General features: G+C 45.8%; 1 protein-coding gene across 1 annotated transcript; it reads left to right on the top strand.

Moving 5' to 3' along the window:
- The first annotated feature begins 1,415 nt into the window (after nucleotides 1-1,415).
- Nucleotides 1,416-18,370, top strand: rai1 (retinoic acid induced 1). Its single transcript, XM_078239867.1, has 4 exons — nucleotides 1,416-6,695; nucleotides 10,575-10,668; nucleotides 16,893-16,942; nucleotides 18,347-18,370. Exons 1-4 carry the CDS (start codon nucleotides 1,416-1,418, stop codon nucleotides 18,368-18,370), a joined length of 5,448 nt encoding a protein of 1,815 aa, XP_078095993.1.
- Nucleotides 18,371-18,464: the final 94 nt, after the last annotated feature.

Consider the following 18,464-nt stretch of genomic DNA (forward strand, 5'->3'; position numbering starts at 1 on the left):
TCCCGAGGCATGGTACATTGGGGAAACCATGCAGACGCTACGACAACGGATGAATGAACACCGCTCGACAATCACCAGGCAAGACTATTCTCTTCCTGTGGGGGAGCACTTCAGCAGTCACGGGCATTCAGCCTCTGATCTTCGGGTAAGCGTTCTCCAAGGCGGCCTTCACGACACACGACAGCACAGAGTCGCTGAGCAGAAACTGATAGCCAAGTTCCGCACACATGAGGACGGCCTCAACCGGGATCTTGGGTTGATGTCACACTATCGGTAACCCCCACAGCTTGCCTCCTGGACTTGCAGAATTTCACTGGCTGTCCTGTCTGGAGACAATACACATTTCTTTAACCTGTGCCTAATGCTCCCTCCACTAACATTGTCTGTACCTTTAAGACTTGATTAGCTGTAAAGATTCGCATTCTAACCAGTATTCTGTAATGTAACTTGATTTTGTGTCTCTGTGTGCCTTGTTTGTGATGATGTAGAGATTCCAGCGTTGTCGATGGTAACCTGGTGTTGTTAAAACTCTTGCCTTGTTTGTGAGCAGATTTCCACTCCATCTGACGAAGGAGCAGGGCTCCGAAAGCTAATGGTATTTGCTACCAAATAAACCTGTTGGACTTTAACCTGGTGTTGTTAAAACTCTTACTAGATCAGAGATTAACAAAGACCACAGATTTCATATTATTATCTTCTTTTCCAAAAAATATACTTTTTTCATAGCATTTGTGAAAGTTCATTACATAGGTTTAAAATTTGACATGACAAAGTACAGTAAAGATAGTTTTCAATACAGGACATGACGCACCTCCCTACACTTACAGGTTATTCTCGCACTATATATTTGCATTCCATCTCGGGAGATTTGGACATCATGTCCCTATGGACACATACCATCTGCAGATGAAGCAGAAGATCTCTCAAATGACCACTGTGGCGCTGGAGTAGGGTATGGCTCAGACCTGTTCCACAGAGAGCAACACTGAGAGTACCTGACACTTGATGGCCAGGTTCTTGCCTGCAATGGAGAGGGAGCATCGCTCCCACATTACCAGTTTCTGTTGCACCATGGCTATGTGCTCCTTCCAGTTTTTGGCACATTCACTCCCCAGGCTGCCCCTCCGAACCATATCCCGAGCAAATTCAGGTGATCTCTGACAGTGAAGGGGACAATGGATACGGCCTCGCTGTTAGCCGAGGCTGCAGGTGTAGTCCAGAGAATATTTTACATTAAAACTAAAGCCAGCACAGGATTGAATTGAAAACCGTTCGAGTTATTTATACCAATCCCAAGTCAGAACCCTTAGATGCGACTTTGCGGTTCTTGGTTGAAGTTGGCGGTTGTGTTTGTGGTCCTGGAATGATTGTATTATTGTTTCTTCACAGAGCTCAGTGACACAAGCTGAAAGACCATGCAGTCCTTCCGAGATCCCGGGGGTTTCCAAGGCAACCAGCAAAACTTCCAGCAGGTCCGAGCTGACTCCTCGCGGTTGGAAAGTTACAGGCAGCAGAACCCGGTCGCCCAAAACTATGATGCCCATGGGATCTCCTCAAAGGAATATTACAACCAGCAATCTTACCAGGGCTACGGGAACAACACTGCGGGAACTTACTACAGCGGCGTTAAACAGGTCTCTGCCCAGCAGCCACAGGGCCGACCTTTGAGTGTTGCATCGACTTACCAAAGCAGTGTGTACTCCAGACAGTATCAGAGCGAAGGACAGGCTCCGAAATGGGGCTCTCAGGGCTCCTCTGTGGGAGCTCTGTCCCAGTACGGACAGGATTCTTTTAAAGGCTCCGTTCCTTCCCCTGTCAGTGTCTCCGCCTACCAGCAGCATGGTTTACATGCCAACGCCAGCAGGAACCCGCCTACCCTCTCCACCCAACAGACCCACTTCATGCACCAGCCTCACCACAAGTCCATGATCCAGCAGACCTCCCCCTACATCGCCAGGTCAGCACAGTTCAACCAGACCTTTCAGTCCTCTCCCACCTCCTACCCCACCGTCCAGGATTACAGCCACCCTTCCCGCTCGTACGAGGGCTACGGGCAAGTGCCGGCAGGTTCCCAGTATGACAGGCAGAGCGCGGCCACTCCAGACTATCCCACCCAAACTGGCTACGGGTACAAAGCGGCCATCGCCAAGTCCGGGGGCTATGAGCAGACCAAGGTGGCTCAAGTCAAGCAACACAGCCTCCAGTATCACAGCCAGACCAAACTACACCTCCTCAACCAGCCGGCCCAGGTCTATTACCAGGCGGATGCTCCAGTCAAATCTCCTGAACAGTTCTTTCAAACCTTCAGCCCCACATCCAGCCACTCTCCTGTCTCCACTGTGGTAAGGTCCCCCTCTTACAGCTCAACCCCATCCCCGCTCATGCCCAACCCCGACACTCTGCAATATGCCCAGCAAACCGAGGGCGACATCAAAAGCAACGTGTCCCATCTGATGGCATCGGCAGCGACCTGTACGGCGCAGAGTCCCAGCAAGACTCAGGCTGGGAGCTGCAAGGTCCCCCTCAAAGATAAAAACGCGGAGAAGTTGCTGTCAGACGGAGCTTTCAGCAGCCTCATCGCTCTCAGCTCTCAGGTAGAAAACATCCCGAGAACCGTGCAGCAACTGCTGCTTTCCAACACCCTGGCCCCACACCGGAAAATGGGCAAACGGCTGCTGAAGAAGTCGGAAATGTTTAAAAGCTCCGAGGAAAACCTGTACCCGGAGGAAGCGCTGGGGACAGTTCAGCCTGAGCCTCTGGAGGGAGAATATTCCAGCAGCCCCGAGGAGCAGCTGGACAAAATCCACTTCTTCCACTGCAGGAACTCCGCAAACCTGGATGCTTTGCGGAAGAATCTGGACAGTATCCTGTCCTGCTCGGTGCCTTCATCCGAGCAGCTGGCCGCAGACTCCAAACTCCAGGGAGCAGAAAGTTACCCAACCGCGGCAGACTTCGAGAAACTGGCCGCCGACAGACAACCCCTCCTGTTTCCCAAGGAGGACATCAAACCCTCCAGTGTTATCATCCTGAAAGACTCCTCCAAGGAGAGGCTGGAGCCAGAGCTCCGCTTTAACCATTTCCCCGGGGAGCAGGAGAGCAAAGGGGTCCATTTCAACATGTACAGCGCCGAGAACCTGCTCAGCCACTTAATCCGCCCCAAGAGACCCGGCCAAGGACAACCTTTCCTCACTGACTGTCACCAGGACGCCGCCAAGGTTGACTGCCCACTGCTGCCCAAGGCTTTTGGTGATGTGGCTTTCAGCCAAGCCCAATCCTTCCCCAGCAACACATTGCAGCCCCTGGCAGGAGATTACAGAGACTCCCTGGCCTCCCTCTCCAACAGCAACCACGAGTGCTTTTCCGCACAGACTCCAGCCCCCGCACAGGACCTGGAGAAGCTGAAACTTGTCGATTTGCCGGACAAGAACGGGAAGGAGCCCTCGCTGGAGTGGCAGGAGCTGGAGGCCAACCTGTCACAGTGCGATCTTCAGAAAAAATACCTCCACAAACTGCAGGACAGCTACAAACAGGAAGAGAGTCCTCTGCCCAAGGACTCGCCTCCAGCGGGCTCGGTCCAGGGGCTGGAAGAGAAGGTGGAGGAGGTGGAGGGAGATGCAGATCAGAGGAGAAACTGCGGCTCGGAATTGGGTCTTTCCCCCGGGGGACGGGAGGAGAACTCCAGGATCACACCGGCAGAAGAGGAGGAGTTGGCCGTGGAGTCCAAGGCGAACGCAGTGCTGCAGGATGCGATTGCTGGGATGACTGAGAGGAAATCTGTTATCTGTGATGTCTCCCCCACCCGCCCCTGTGTTAAAGAGCCTTTCCCGCCGCCTCCAGAAGAGAAATGTGCAGAGGAAAAGCTAAAGAGAGGAGAGGACAGAACGGCTCCCGGAGCTACCCCCCGTCTGCTGGGACACTCGGTGATCCATGTGGGTCCAGCAATACTCACTGGACACGGGGAGCCTCCGGGAGGCGGGATACAGCCCGGTGAAGACAAGGAAGAGGAACAAGTTCCCGAGAGCACAGCCACTCTGAACTTACCAACTCTTTCCTCCGACCTCATCAGCTCGGCTCTGAGCGAATTAGAAAACGCTCCCTCCAAGAGCAAAGCTCCAAGGGTCCGGAAACTGTCAGCCAGAGGGTCCCCAGGGGCTAAAGAGCACTCGGCGCCCAAAGCAGAGGAGAACCTCAAGGTGAAATGTCTGGGATCACAGCGAGCTAAAGGGAAAGGCTGCCAGGAGGGCTTGGCGGCCCCGGAGCCCAGCAGGATGTGCACCCGATCCTCCAGCGCCCTGCTGGACACTGAGCCCCGGCCTCTGCTCAGGAAGGGAGTGTTCACCCACCGGGACGATGCTGCGAGGGACCTGAGCTGTGGCTCCAGGCACAAGCTGAACTCAGACCCAGACAAGTGTCTGATCCCAAGGCAAGCTCCCAATCCAAACCTCAGAGCTCACCTGAGCAGAAGCAACCACCTGCCTCACAACAGGATGCCCCCCTACACTGTGCACCCAGAGCAGCTAAAGAGCCAAGAGTCCAACTCCTATAAACCGCTTGTCCTCCGAGCCAGAACCAGGGCTCAGGGCATGGCTGTGCAGAAAGATGGCAAACAGCGCAAGGGCGCCAACCCTGCCTCCGGCCGATGTTTGACCACCAGAAATAACTCCTCAGTGTCAAAATCTCAAAGACAACTGACCGCCAGACATGAGGCGCTGGATCATGTCGAGGTGGAGATGACGGCCGAGAAATTAAAGGCCCGAAATTCGGCTTTAAGACTCGGGGGGCAGGAAGAACAAAGATTCCCCGCATCGCAACCTTTAAAGAGGAAAGGTTACTGTTCCGTGCCGCTCATCCCGGCCAAAAGGCAGCACCAGATGTCCAAGGGGAACGATGCAAGGCCAGAGAAACAGAAACCACTCCCTGGCCCGGCTCCATCAGACAGTAACCCAACAACCCAACCAATGTTAGCTGAACCCAGCCACGGAGAGAGTGCTGAAGGAATTTCAGAACGGGCTCTGAATAAGGAAACATCAAACATTGATGGCAATGCCCAGCCCCCTATTTCCCTGAAAACCCCTCCCAAGACAAAGATCCTTCCCCCTCGGAAAGGCAGAGGCCTTAAACTAGAGGCCATCGTGCAAAAGATCACCTCCCCAAACTCAAAATCATTTGCCTGCAGCAATTATTCAGATAGCAACGTGACATGTTTGACTCTGGATGAGATATTGTCCCTGAAAGAAGAGAAACTGACTGAAAACAGCAGCAATGAGGTTCATGAGGCGCTGATGGGGCAAAACAAAGTGGCGGCCAAAGATACTTCTTCAAAGATTGCCCTGGTGGAGTTGAATAAAAAATGCCTCGTCGCATCTAAGAGACTGAAGGAGGAAAACGATTCAAGGCCGCAAGAGGCGAGCAGCATTCATGCGAAGACTAATGTCAGTCTAACCGCGGAGCCGGAAGATATTGAGGTGGAAGACAGGCTCAGTTTGAAACTTTCTCCCAAGGAAAGGACCGTGGAAGAGAAAGAGGGGGAGCTTGGAGCTGACACCGAGGAAATCCCCCAGCTTGCCTCCCCTTCCTCGGTGCTGTCCTCTGTCTCAGACCCGGCTCCAAATGAAGAGCCGGAGATTCCTCAGGATGCCTTGGAGCTGAAGAGGCAAACCCCCCCGAAATGTGCTCTGCCCCCTTCCAAGAGGCGCAGTCACCCACCGGGAAATCAAAAAGGGAAACAAACCAAGAATAATTCTAAAGTGAAGAGGCCCAATGGGCGAGGGGGGAGGAGGAGAAGAAAGCACCTCAAAGGGAGCAAGAGCACAAAAGCTGCCCACAGGCGCAAAAACCAGTTGAAGAGAAGAAACCCGCCTCTTGTGGAAACCAAAGAGCCGGTGATCCGGTTAAAATATGTGTCATATAAGATGCCAAGAGCAGAGAACAAAGCTAAGAGCTTTTCCCCTTATATTCATGTTGAGAAGAGTAATGAGGTATCGTCTATCTGTACAATCATTAACACATTGCCGGAGGAACAGTCCAAGTTTCAAAAGATGAAGAAAAGGTCTTCATTTTCACAGCCCCCTGTATCAGTCAGCAAGACATTGCCAACATCCTCAGCTATGTTGCCAGGACCAGTGGTGTTAGACTCCACTAAGCAAGGCCACCTGGTCTGCTGCTTATGTGGAAGACCAAAGAATCACAAGGAGCTCGGAGACCTTTTTGGGCCATATTATCCTGAGGATTATATACCACCAGTGACAAAAAACCAGCATGTCAAAGGGAAATTGGAGATAAAGAATGGAATCAAAGTGAAGCAGGAAAGACTCTCGGTTGAATCGAAAGTTGCTGAGTCGGACAATGAGAGTACTGTCAGTATTACAGCAGAGATTCTGCCCAGTCTGGAGAAGGTTCCTGTCAGTCCCGAGAAGGCAACTGAAGCGGAAGATCAGAACCCGCTCCGGACTAGCTCTAGGGAAAAGTGCAAAAAGCTGAGCTGCTATTGCTGCGAAAGGACAGCCGAAGACATCGAGCCCAAGAAGGTGAAGAAGAAGACGGGCTTGGAGGAGGAGCCGCAGCCTCCTGAACTGCCTCTTGACCCCCACGAGCACTGGTTACACGGAGCCTGTGCTGTGTGGACCAGTGGAGTGTACCTGGCTGCAGGGAAGCTGTACGGGCTGCAGGAAGCGGTGGAAATGGCCAGCGAGATGGTGAGATATCAAATCCAAATGATTATAGGGTGGACAAATGCTGCTGGAAACTAACTTAAAGTCATAGAGGTTTACAGCATGGAAACAGTCCCTTCGGCCCAACTTGCCCATGCCACCCTTTTTTTAAAACTCCTAAGCTAGTTCCAATTGCCAGCATTTGGCCCATATCCCTCTATACCCATCTTACCCATGTAACTGTCTAAATGCTTTTTAAAAGACAAAATTGTACCCCCGCCTCTATTACTACCTCTGGCAGCTTGTTCCAGACACTCACCACCCTCTGTGTGAAATAAATGCCTCTTTGGACACTTTTGTATCTCTCCCTTCTCACCTTAAACCTATGCCCTCTAGTTTTAGACTCCCCTACCTTTGGGAAAAGATATTGACTATCTAGCTGATCTATGTCCCTCATTATTTTACAGATCCCGATAAGATCACCCCTCAGCCTTCTACGCTCCAGAGAAAAAAGTCCCAGCCTATTCAGCCTCTCCTAGTAATTCAATCCATCAAGTCCCAGTAGCATCCTAGTAAATCTTTTCTGCACTCTTTCTAATTTAATAATATCCTTTCTATAATAGGGTGACCAGAACAGAGTTCCAAGTATGGCCTTACCAATGTCTTGTACAACTTCAACAAGACGTTCCAACACCAACTTGCTGGAATAATGCCATAAATACATTGTGTGTGTAAAATCTAGCTTTCATTTTATATTTCCCAAGCAGATATTGATTCAGTTTTGTTGTAATTCTTTTAAGTCATTTTTTGAGTGGTAAACTTGTTCAGGAATATTATCCTAAGATAAAAGCAAAATGCTGTGGATGCTGGAATCTGAAACAAAAACAGGAAATGCCAGAAAATCTCAGCAGAGAGAACATAACCAACGTTTCAAGTCTGGATGACTCTTGGTCAGAACTCTATTCTCTCTCCACAGATGCTGTCAGACCTGCTGAGATTTTCCAGCATTTTCTGTTTTTGTTATAGCATTGCCCCTTTGTCTTGTGAGATCTGAGCTCCGGGTCCTGCTTGAGAGGTGAAATCTCTTCGTTTGGTTTTAATGTGAGGGCCCCGAATGATTGCAAGATTGACTCTCAGCCCTCTCTCAATTCTTCATCTGCAGACAACAACAGGGCTGAAGAGAATTCTTTGTTAGCTAATGTCATCCAGTGAGGGAGACCACAAGATTGCTTGGAGTGAGGGAATAAAAAGAGGAAAAGCGCTTCCGATACAATTCATCTAATGTTTGGGGTCAGTGGATACTTTTGGGTTTTTAACTGATGCAGACTGGTGAGGAAGGATTGGTGTAGTTGGGGGAATGGATTACTCAGGTACCTCAGCACCACAACCCTTCATTACAGTGACTACAAAAGAAGTATGTGAGGAGGCACCAACATAGGGTTTAAGGAGCATATTTTAACATACTTGGGGGGGGCAAAAAAAACACAGGGCTGCAGGAAAAATCAGGGCAGTGGGTCGAATTGAATAGTTCTTTGCAAGAGCACTCACGAGCACAATGAGCCCAGTGACCTCCTTCTGTGCTGGGATTGTAAAATTGAGGCAATTCATTTAGAATCAAGTGTATATTTTTCCCCTTTCCTCTTTAACACTTGTAGCAAGTTTATTTCCTCAGCAAAGACTTACCAATCTGTTCTCCATAAATCTGGAATTCTAATGAATTTCTTAAATTAAAATCCTCTTACCAACTGAGTATGCAAAGGTAATTTGCCGCTATGCTAGTTCATTAAGTCTTAACAGTTTCTCAGTTTCAGGATGATGTGTCTTCATCTTGTCTGGAAAAGGCAGTTTTTGTACCACCTCCTGGAATCAGAGCATCAAGTAGCTCAGAAGAAGGCCATTTGGTTCATTGTGCCTTTACCAGCTCTGTGAATGACATATCCAATTAGTGTCACTTCCCTGTTCATTCCCCATGGCCATGCAAATTCCCCCTTCAAATATTTATCCAATTCCCTTTAGAAGGTTACTATTGAATTCCAAATTGATTTATCACAGGTTGTTTTTCACAGCCCCCTCCCGGCTCTCTCTCAGGTGTTAGTACTTCCTGCCGAGGAAAAGTGGTTTTATTCGGAGCCATTTTTATTAATTTCTAGGAACGTCCAAATATTTACCCCAAGACTTTTAGCAAGTTGATATTCCATCAACACCGATTCATTAACTTGTCACGTTTACTGGACCTTTACTTTTTGATTTAAGTATTTATGATAAAAGCAATGGGCTGGGGGATGAAATTCCTGATCTGATATTAATAAGTTCGGGCATTTGGCATCACAAAAATGTTTCCTTCAATAATAGGTGGCACGTGGCACAGTGGTTAGCACTGCTGCCTCACAGCGCCTGGCACCCAGGTTCAATTCCGGCCTTGGGTGACTGTCTGTGTGGAATTTGCACGTTCTCCCTGCGTCTGCGTGAGTTTCCTCCGGGTGTTCCGGTTTCCTCCCACACTCCAAAGATGTGCGGGTTAGGTTGATTGGCCATGCTAAATTAACCTTAGTGTCAGGGGATTAGCAGGGTATATATGTGGGGTTACGGGTGGGATAGGGCCTGGGTAGGATTGTGGTTGGTGCAGACTCGATGGGCCAAATGGCCTCCTTCTGTACTGAATGGATTCTATTAAACATTTTTCTCAGTCACCGCATTGCGGAAGCGTGCTCGAAGCCACACGGCGTAATCACTCTGCTGGATGGCAAGTATATCTTTCTCCATCATCGCTGCTTTTGAATTGCCAGAGCTTCCCACAGTGATGTTCCCAGCCCACATCATACTGCATGCTTCCCGTAATTACTAACAATAATCAACATAGCCGGGCAGCCACCAGTAGCGACACCCTGCGAGTTGGAAACAACTTTGTACAGCCCATTTTGAGTGGAGAAATGTCCCGAGGTTCTTCACAGGTGTAATCGGACAGAAACTGGATGCCGAGCAGAAGGATGAGATCGATTAGCAGTTAGAGGTGGGTCATGGGACAGCAGCAGCAGCAACAACCTGTATTGCTATTGGAGCAATGCCCCAAAGTGGAGCAAAAATGATACAAAAGTCTGAGATCACACAGCAACTGACTCAAAAAGAGCTTTTTCCCTGCCGCCATCAGACTTATATATCAGATATTAAGCTGATCTTTCTATTTACCCTACCTGTAACTGCAACACTATATTCTACACTCTATCCTTTTCTTTCTCCACTATGTACTCTATGAATGGCATGTTTTGTCTGTATAGCGGGCAAGAAACAATACTTTTCACTGTATCCAAACACATGTGACAATAATAAATCAAATCAAATTACCAAACAGAATTTGGTACAGAACCCCACAAGGAGCAATCGAGACAGGTGACAAGACGCAGTGGTGTCTTAACGGAGGAGAGAGAAGCAGAAAGGTTTAGAAAAGAAATTTTAGAGCTGAGAGTTTAAACCACTAAAGACACAACCGCCAATGGTGGGACAAAAGGAGTGGGATACGCACAAGAGGCCAGAGTTGGAGGAACACAATCTTCTTGAAGGGTTATACACAATTTCCATTTCTATCTTTGTTTTACCTGACCAGTTTTTTTTTTGCTGTGACGTCTCTTTAAATATTTCTATTGGGCCAGAAGGCACGGGACAAGATTTGTGAGTCAGCGACTAGACTGCTGAATGGCTGCAAATCTTTGTTTCATTCGTTCATAGGATGTGGGTGTCGTTGGCAAGGCCAACATGTGAACAACTTAGCACAGGGCTGGGGGGACAAGGCTGCTAACTCGCAAATTTATTTCTTTGGAAAGTGAAATGTAGTTTCATCCGCTCCTGTTTAAAAAAAAAGAAAGATTAATTGGAGACAATTCTGGAATTCACTCATTTTACAGGCTGGTATTTATTCTTCCTTTGCAGAGGTGTTCCATATGTGAACAGACGGGTGCCACTCTGGGCTGCTACACCAAGGGGTGCAATCAGAAATACCATTACATCTGTGCCATTGAGTCAGGTAAGGAAACTACAGTGATTGTCAAACCTGGTCAGTCTCGCCATGCCTTGTTAACTAAACTAGAAGGGGTTCTGACAGAGTAGTTGGGGAAGTAACTATTTCCACTGGCAGGAGATTCAGTAACCATAGGACACAGATTTAAGATTAAAGTATTAAGGTTTAATTTTCAATATCCCGCACAGGCACGATGGATATCTTCTTCAGATACTTCTGTTATATGATTGATAAATAGTAAAAAAATTAGTTCTATTAGGTTCTATTTTAAATTAACCCTAGAACTAAAAGCCTAATCCTGCAAATATTACCTGTGTCTTTACTGATGTCTGCCCAACCTGCACTGGATTACACATTGTTCATAGAGAAAGTTATCTGTATCTAACCACGGTAACACATTCTAACCCGCAACAACATACTTTCTGGGCATCTTTGGGACCAGACCATGTCTGAATAGAAATAATATATTTAGCATCCTGGTACATTTCACTTTATAACCACTGAAATACTTCCTAGAAGTGTACTCATTAAGAATTAGGGTAACCAATTATACCGCAATAACTAGATATCTGTTTTATTAGTGCTGTTGGTTGAGAATGGGACCAGTGTTCCCGCTTGTGGTGAACATGTATGGCTGTCCAGCAGCCTGGAAGATACATACAAATGTACAAAGTAGAAGCAGAAGTAGGCTATTCGGTCCCTCGAGTTTGCGCGACCTGATTTGTTTGTAGTTCAAGCTCTACATTCCCATCTACCCCTAATAACTTTTGAATTCCTTTCCCAACAAGAATCTATCTACCTCCACTTTAAAAATAATGTAATGACCCCACCTGAGGCAAAATGTTCCAAAGTCTCTCAACCCTCCAAGAGAAAAGGTTTGTCCTCATCTCTGTCCTAAAAAGCAACCCCTAATTTTAAAACAATGACCCCTAGTTCTGGACTCACTTACAAGAGGAAACATCCTTTTCACGTCCATCTTGTGAAGATCATTCAGGATCTTATTTTCTTCAATTAAGTCTCCCTTCACACTTCTAAACTCCAGTATAAACAAGCCCACTCAGTGACTAACCTTTCCTCATAAGACAACCCCATCATTCCAGGTTTCAGTCTAGTAAACCTCCTCTGAATCACCGCCAAAGCATTTACAGTCTTCCTTAAACTAGGAGACCAAAACTGCACATAATATTTGAGATGTGATCTCACCAATGCTCTTTATAACTGAACTGTAACATCCTTACTTTAATACTAAATTCCTCTCATAATAAAGGATAGCATTCCATTAGCCTTCTTAATTATTTTCAGTACCTGCATACTAACCTTTTGTGACTCATGCACTAGTACACCCAGATCCCTCTGCACCTCGGAGTTCTGCAGCTGCCCTCCATTTAAGTAATACTCTGCTTTTTTATTCTTCCTGCTAAAGTGAACAAATTTTCCCAAATAATACTCCATCTGCCAGATTTTTGTCCACTCACCCAACCTATCTCAATCTGTCTGCAACCTCCTCATGTCATAGGAGTAGGCAGGAGGAGGCCAGTTGCCCTTCGAGCCTGCACCACCATTCAATATGGTCATGGCTGATCGTGCAGTTTCAGTATTCCATTCCCGCTTTTTCTCCATACCCCTTGGTCCCTTTAGCCGCAAGGGCCACATCCTCTTGAACATATCTAATGAACTGACCCCAACAGCTTTCCGTGGTAAGAGAATTCCACAAGTTCACAAGTCTCTGAGTGAAGAAGTTCTTCCTCATCTCAGTCCTGAATGGCTTACCCCTTATTCTTAGACTGTGACCCCTAGTTCGGGGCTTCCCCAACAAGGGGAACATTCTTCCCGTATCTAGCCTGTCCAGTCCCATCAGGATTTTATATGTTTCTATGAGATCGCTCTCTTTCTTCTAAATTCCAGTGAGTACAAGCCCAGTCGATCCAGTCTCTCTTCACACGTCAGCCCTGCCATTCCGGGAATCAGTCTGGTGAACCTTCGCTGGACTCCCTCATTCCTGTGATGTCATTCCTCAGACTAGGAGAGCAAAACTGCACATAATACTCAAGGTGTGGCCTCACCAGGGTTCTGTATAACTGCAGCAAGGCATCCTTGCCCCTATACTCAAATCCTTTTGCTATGAAGGCCAGCATGCCATTAGCTTTCCTCACTGTCTGCTGTACATGCATGCCAACCTTCAGCGACTGTTCCATCATGACACCCAGGTCACATTGCACTTCCCTTTTTCTAAACTGCCACCATTCAGATAATAATCTTCCTTCTTGTTTTTATCACCAAAGTGGATAACCTCACATTTATCCACATTATATTGCATTTGTCAAGTTTTTACCGACTCAGTCAGCTTGTCCAAGTCAAACTGCAGTCTCTTAGCATCCTCCTCACAGCACACACTGCCACCCAGCTTCGTGTCATCTGCAAATTTGGAGATATTGCATTCAATTCCTTCATCCAAATCATTAATGTATATTGTGAATAGCTGGGGTCCAAGCACTGAACCCTGCGGTATCCCACTAGTCGCTGCCTGTCCCTCTGAAAAGGACCCGTTTATTCCCACTCTCTGCTTTCTGTCTGCCAACCAGTTCTCTATCCACATCAATACATTACACCCAATACCATGAGCTTTGATTTTGCTCACTAATCCCTTGTGTGGGACCTTGTCAAAAACCTTTTGAAAGTCTAGATACACAACATCCACTGGTTCACCTTTGTCCACTTTACTGGTCATATTCTCAAAAAATTCCAGAAGATTTGTCAAGCATGATTTCCCTTTAGTAAATCCATGCTGCCTTGGACCAATCCTATCACCGTTTTCCAAATGCTCAGTTATTACATCCTTAATAATTGACTCCAGCATTTTCCCCACCACCGATGTCAGGCTAACTGGTCTATAATTCCCTGTTTCTCTCCTTCCTTTTTTAAAAAGTGAGTTACATTAGCTACTCTCTAATCCAATGGAACTCTTCCAGAGTCTATAGAATGCTGGAAAATGATCACCAATGCGTCCACTCTTTCTAGGGTCACTTCCTTAAGTTCTCTGGGGTGCAGAACATTAGGCCCTGGAGACTTATCGGGTTTAATCCCAGCAATTTCCCCAGTAAAATTTCCTGACTAATAAATTCCTCCTTCATGCTAGACCCTCTGTCCCCTAGTATTTCTGGAGGGTTATTTGTGTTCTCTTCACAATATACTTTCTTTCCTACCTATCTTTGTGTCAGCTGCAAATTCAGCTGTTGTGTCTTCACTCCCCTTGTCTAAATCCTTGATGTAAATTGTAAATTGTACTACTTCTGTAGTAGGGAAAATGCTTGAATCTATCATCAAGGAAGAAATAGCGAGACATCTGGATATAACTTGTCCCATTGGTAAGGTGCAGCATGGGTTCACAAAGGGCACGGCATGTTTGACTAATTTGGTGGAATTCTTTGAGAACATTACATGTGCAGTGGACAATGGGGAACCTGTGGATGTGGCGTATCTGGATTTTCAGAAGGCATTTGACAAGATGCCGCACCTAAGACTGCTGCATAAGATAAAGTGTTACGGGTAATGTATTAGCATGGATAGAGGATTGGTTAACTAACAGAAAGCAAAGAGTGGGGATAAATGGGTGTTTTTCTGGTTGGCGATCAGTGACTAGTGGTGTGCCTCCAGGATCCGTGTTGGGACTGCAATTGTTTACGATTTACATAGATGATTTGGAGTTGGGGACCAAGTGTAATGTGTCAAAATTTGCAGATGACACGAAGATGGGTGGAAGAGCAAAGTGTGCAGAGGACGCTGAAAGTCTGCAAAGGGATATAGATAATCTAAGTGAGTGGGTGAGGGTCTGGCAGATGGAGTACAATGTTAGTAAATGTGAGTCATGATGTGGAGATGCCGGCGTTGGACTGGGGTAAACACAGTAAGAAGTCTCACAACACCAGGTTAAAGTCCAACAAAATATTCACCATTTCCTCACGGTGAATATTTTGTTGGACTTTAACCTGGTGTTGTGAGACTTCTTACGGTAAATGTGAGGTCATCCATTTTGGTAGGAGTAACAGCAAAATGGACTATTATTTAAATGGTAAAAAATTGCAACATGCTGCTGTGCAGAGGGACCTTGGTGTACTTGTGCAGGAATCTCAAGGAGTTGGTTTGCAGGTACAGCAGGTAATTAAGAAGGCAAATGGAATTTTGTCCTTCATTGCTAGAGGGGTGGAGTTTAAAAACAGCGAGATTATGTTGCAGCTGTATAAGGTGCTGGTGAGGCCACACCTGGAGTACTGTGTACAGTTTTGGTCTCCTTACTTGAGAAAGGATATACTGGCACTGGAGGGGGTGCAGAGGAGATTCACTAGGTTGATTCCAGAGTTGAGAGGGTTGGCTTATGAGGAGAGACTGAGTAGACTGGGGCTATACTCATTGGAATTCAGAAGTATGAGGGGAGATCTTATAGAAACATATAAGATTATGAAGGGAATAGATAAGATAGAAGCAGGGAAGTTGTTTCCACTGGCGGGTGAAACTAGAACTAGGGGACATAGCCTCAAAATCAGGGGAAGCAGATTTAGGACTGAGTTGAGGAGGAACTTCTTCACACAAAGTGTTGTGAATCTGTGGAATTCCCTGCCCAGTGAAGCAGTTGAGGCTACCTCATTAAATGTTTTTAAGGCAAGGATAGATAAATTTTTGAACAGTAAAGGAATTAAGGGTTATGGTAAGCAGGTGGGTAAGTGTTGAGTCCACAAAAAGATCAGTCATGATTTTATTGAATGGTGGAGCATGCTCGAGGGGCCAGATGGCCTACTCCTGCTCCTAGTTCTTATGTTCTTATATTCTTATTAAAGGGTTGAAGCCCCAGCACAGAGCCCTGCCAGACTCCACTCATCATATCCTGCCAATCAGAAAATGACCCAATTTATGCTTACTCTGTTTTCTGCCAGCCAATCAATATTCTATCTGTGCTATTACATTACCCCTATTCCATGATCTTTTGTTTTCCACAATAATCTTTGATGTGGCATCTCATCAAATGCCTTTTGAAAATCCAAGTACAGCACATCTACAGGCTCCCCTTTATATCCAGCGCATGTTACTCCTTCAAAGAACTTCATTAAATTGGTTAAACATGATTTCCCTTTCATAAAAACATACTGGCTCATCCCGATTACCTTGAGTTTCTCTAAGTGCCCAGTTATAACCCCTTAATAATCAATTCTACCATCTTACGCACAACAGACATCATGGTAACTAGCCTACAGTTTCCTGCTTTCTGCCTCCCCCTCTTCTTGAATAGAGGGGTTATATTTGCTACGTTCCTGTCCGATGGAACCTTTCAGAATCTAGTGAATTTGGGACAATTAACACCAATGCATCTACTACCTCTTAGCCCCCTTGTTTAAGACCCGAGGATGAAGTCCATCTGGAGATTTTTCAGGCTGCAGCTTCATCAGTTTGCTCAGTACAGCTTCGCTTGCGAATGTAATTTCACCCAATTCCTCTCTCCCCTCCACCTCCTGATTTACAGCTATTACTGGAATGTTTTTGTATCCTTTACAGTGAAGACAGAAGCAAAATATTTGTTAATTTCATCCATTTCCTTATTATCTATTATTAACTCCCACTCTCTAATGGACCAACACTCATTTTACTTATCTTTTCTTTTTTAGATACCTGTAGAAGCTCTTGCTATTTTTACATTCCTAGCTGGCTTCCTCTCATACTCTAATTTATTTTTCTGATTAAGCTTTTAGTATTCTGCCATTCTTTATATGCCGACCTATTATCTGACCTCCCACCCATTATACAGGCGGCCCTGCAAAAGCTTTAAAAGGACCATACATTGAAAGAACTGCCTATGCAGATTTTCTTTAAAGGGAGACACTGGCTAGGACACAGAATTCCCATGCTCCTCTTCATAATAGCGTCATGGGACTTTTCTGATCCACACGAGAGAGCAGTTGGGACTTTAATTCCATATCTCATCTAAGGGTGACATCTCTGACAATGTTGCACTCTCTCTCAGTTCTGGGCTGGTTATATTAGCCTCCATTCTGTACTCAATTTCCTGGATTGGAGGCTTGAACCAAACAATCTTAGGACTCTTGAAGCACAAGTGATACCAACTGAGCACACACACTTGGTATTTTACACCAAAGCTATTGTACCTCTTCTTGTTACTTTGTAAACGCTGCTGGATCTGGGATATTGTTCTATTCGCTTTCACTCATCCCTTCTCCCCGCAGGTTGCCAATTAAGTGAGGAGAATTTTTCAATGAAGTGCTCAAAGCATAAGGTAGGAAAGAAATGTGTTTGGGGACTTGCATTTTGCAAGAAGCACAATTTCCTCCTAGCTCCACCACTCCCCGCAGTGAAAATTACAATGTAAACAGAAGGTGACCCTGTAGCACTGAACTGCAGGAGAGGAAGTAAACATCCAACATTTAAATATTACTGCGTAATGCATATAGATTTATTAAAGCCAAGTTGTAAAGCAAAAAGGGGAACTCGTTATCGAGACCACTTTAAAATTAAAACTGCTAGCCTACCTCACCACTGCTCAGTTTAATAAAGGCAAAATCTTGCAGATGCTGGAATCTGAAATAAAAACAGAAGATGCTGGAAAATCTCAGCAGGTCTGACAGCATCTGCGGTGAGATTATGGAGCTGACATTTTGAGCCACTTTCTTCACAGATGCAGACAGATCTGCTGAGATTTTCCAGCATTTTCTGTTTTTGCTCAGTGTAATACTTGGTTTAATATTAACACAAATAAGCCAGAAAGTTCACCAATAGGTGACCAGATTTTTATGTACTGTATATGGAAAATAGGAATTGCATGTCGTCACTTAAAGGTGTTGGTTCATTTTTAATCAAAGATTTGGAACTGTAGCTAGCATCAGAGTTAATAAAGCTGAATGCTTTCATTGACAAATTCACTGTTCCAGATCAGCAGCTACTGGGTCACCTTTAGCTTTTCCCAGCCTTGTTTATGTTTCATGCATGAAGTAACAGTGTACTAGCAGCGACCAGCCTCTCACAGAGCTTAAGCGACTGGAGTTTCTATGGTTGGGGGTCCTTTCACATTGCAGGTGGACTGTTGACTGGAATATTGAGCTCTTCTTGCCTTTGGGTCTTTGGAACTGCTGTTGGGTCTTCACATTGGAGGGCAGCTGCTGTTATAGAGAAACACAGCTGCTAAATTTTACCCAGCAAACAGCAATGATCAGCTAAAATGTTTGTGTTGGTTGAGGGTTAAATATTGGCCACGTCATTGGGAGAACTTCCTTGCTCCCCCCTTTAGTAATGCAGTGACATCCATTCAGTATGTTATTGGCATTCCTTTGTACGTTAGACTGTCATGTTAAATCAGAAGATAGAAGCTGTTTTTACGGACAGCTGGACTGGGTGTTTATATATGGAATTAAGCTTCTAGTTAGGAAAATCCAAAATGAACTACTTTCAAAATTGACACTGTTTGAAATCTGAGGCCCTGCAAGTCTTAAGATTTTGAAAGGGAAACAAGTCCTGGAAACACAATTCAGTAACACGCTATACTTTGTTGGGATATTATGTTCCTACATGCAGTACACAATAGTGAAGTACAATTCTCCTGTACACACATAGCCCACTATATAACAAAATGCTCCTGCTTTTATGTCATTCATATAACTGGTTTCTTGTTCCTCTTTCCTTTTAGAGCATATTGCCTAAAATACTATAACAGGAAAATTCCACTGTGCCAAGTGACACACAAGGTGTTAAATACAGACTGCAAACCGAGAACAGTCAATGAATGTATTGTGGAATAGTGCAGT

This window comes from Mustelus asterias, chromosome 23, assembly GCF_964213995.1.
Source record: "Mustelus asterias chromosome 23, sMusAst1.hap1.1, whole genome shotgun sequence".
In the NCBI taxonomy this organism is placed as follows: Eukaryota; Metazoa; Chordata; class Chondrichthyes; order Carcharhiniformes; family Triakidae; genus Mustelus; species Mustelus asterias.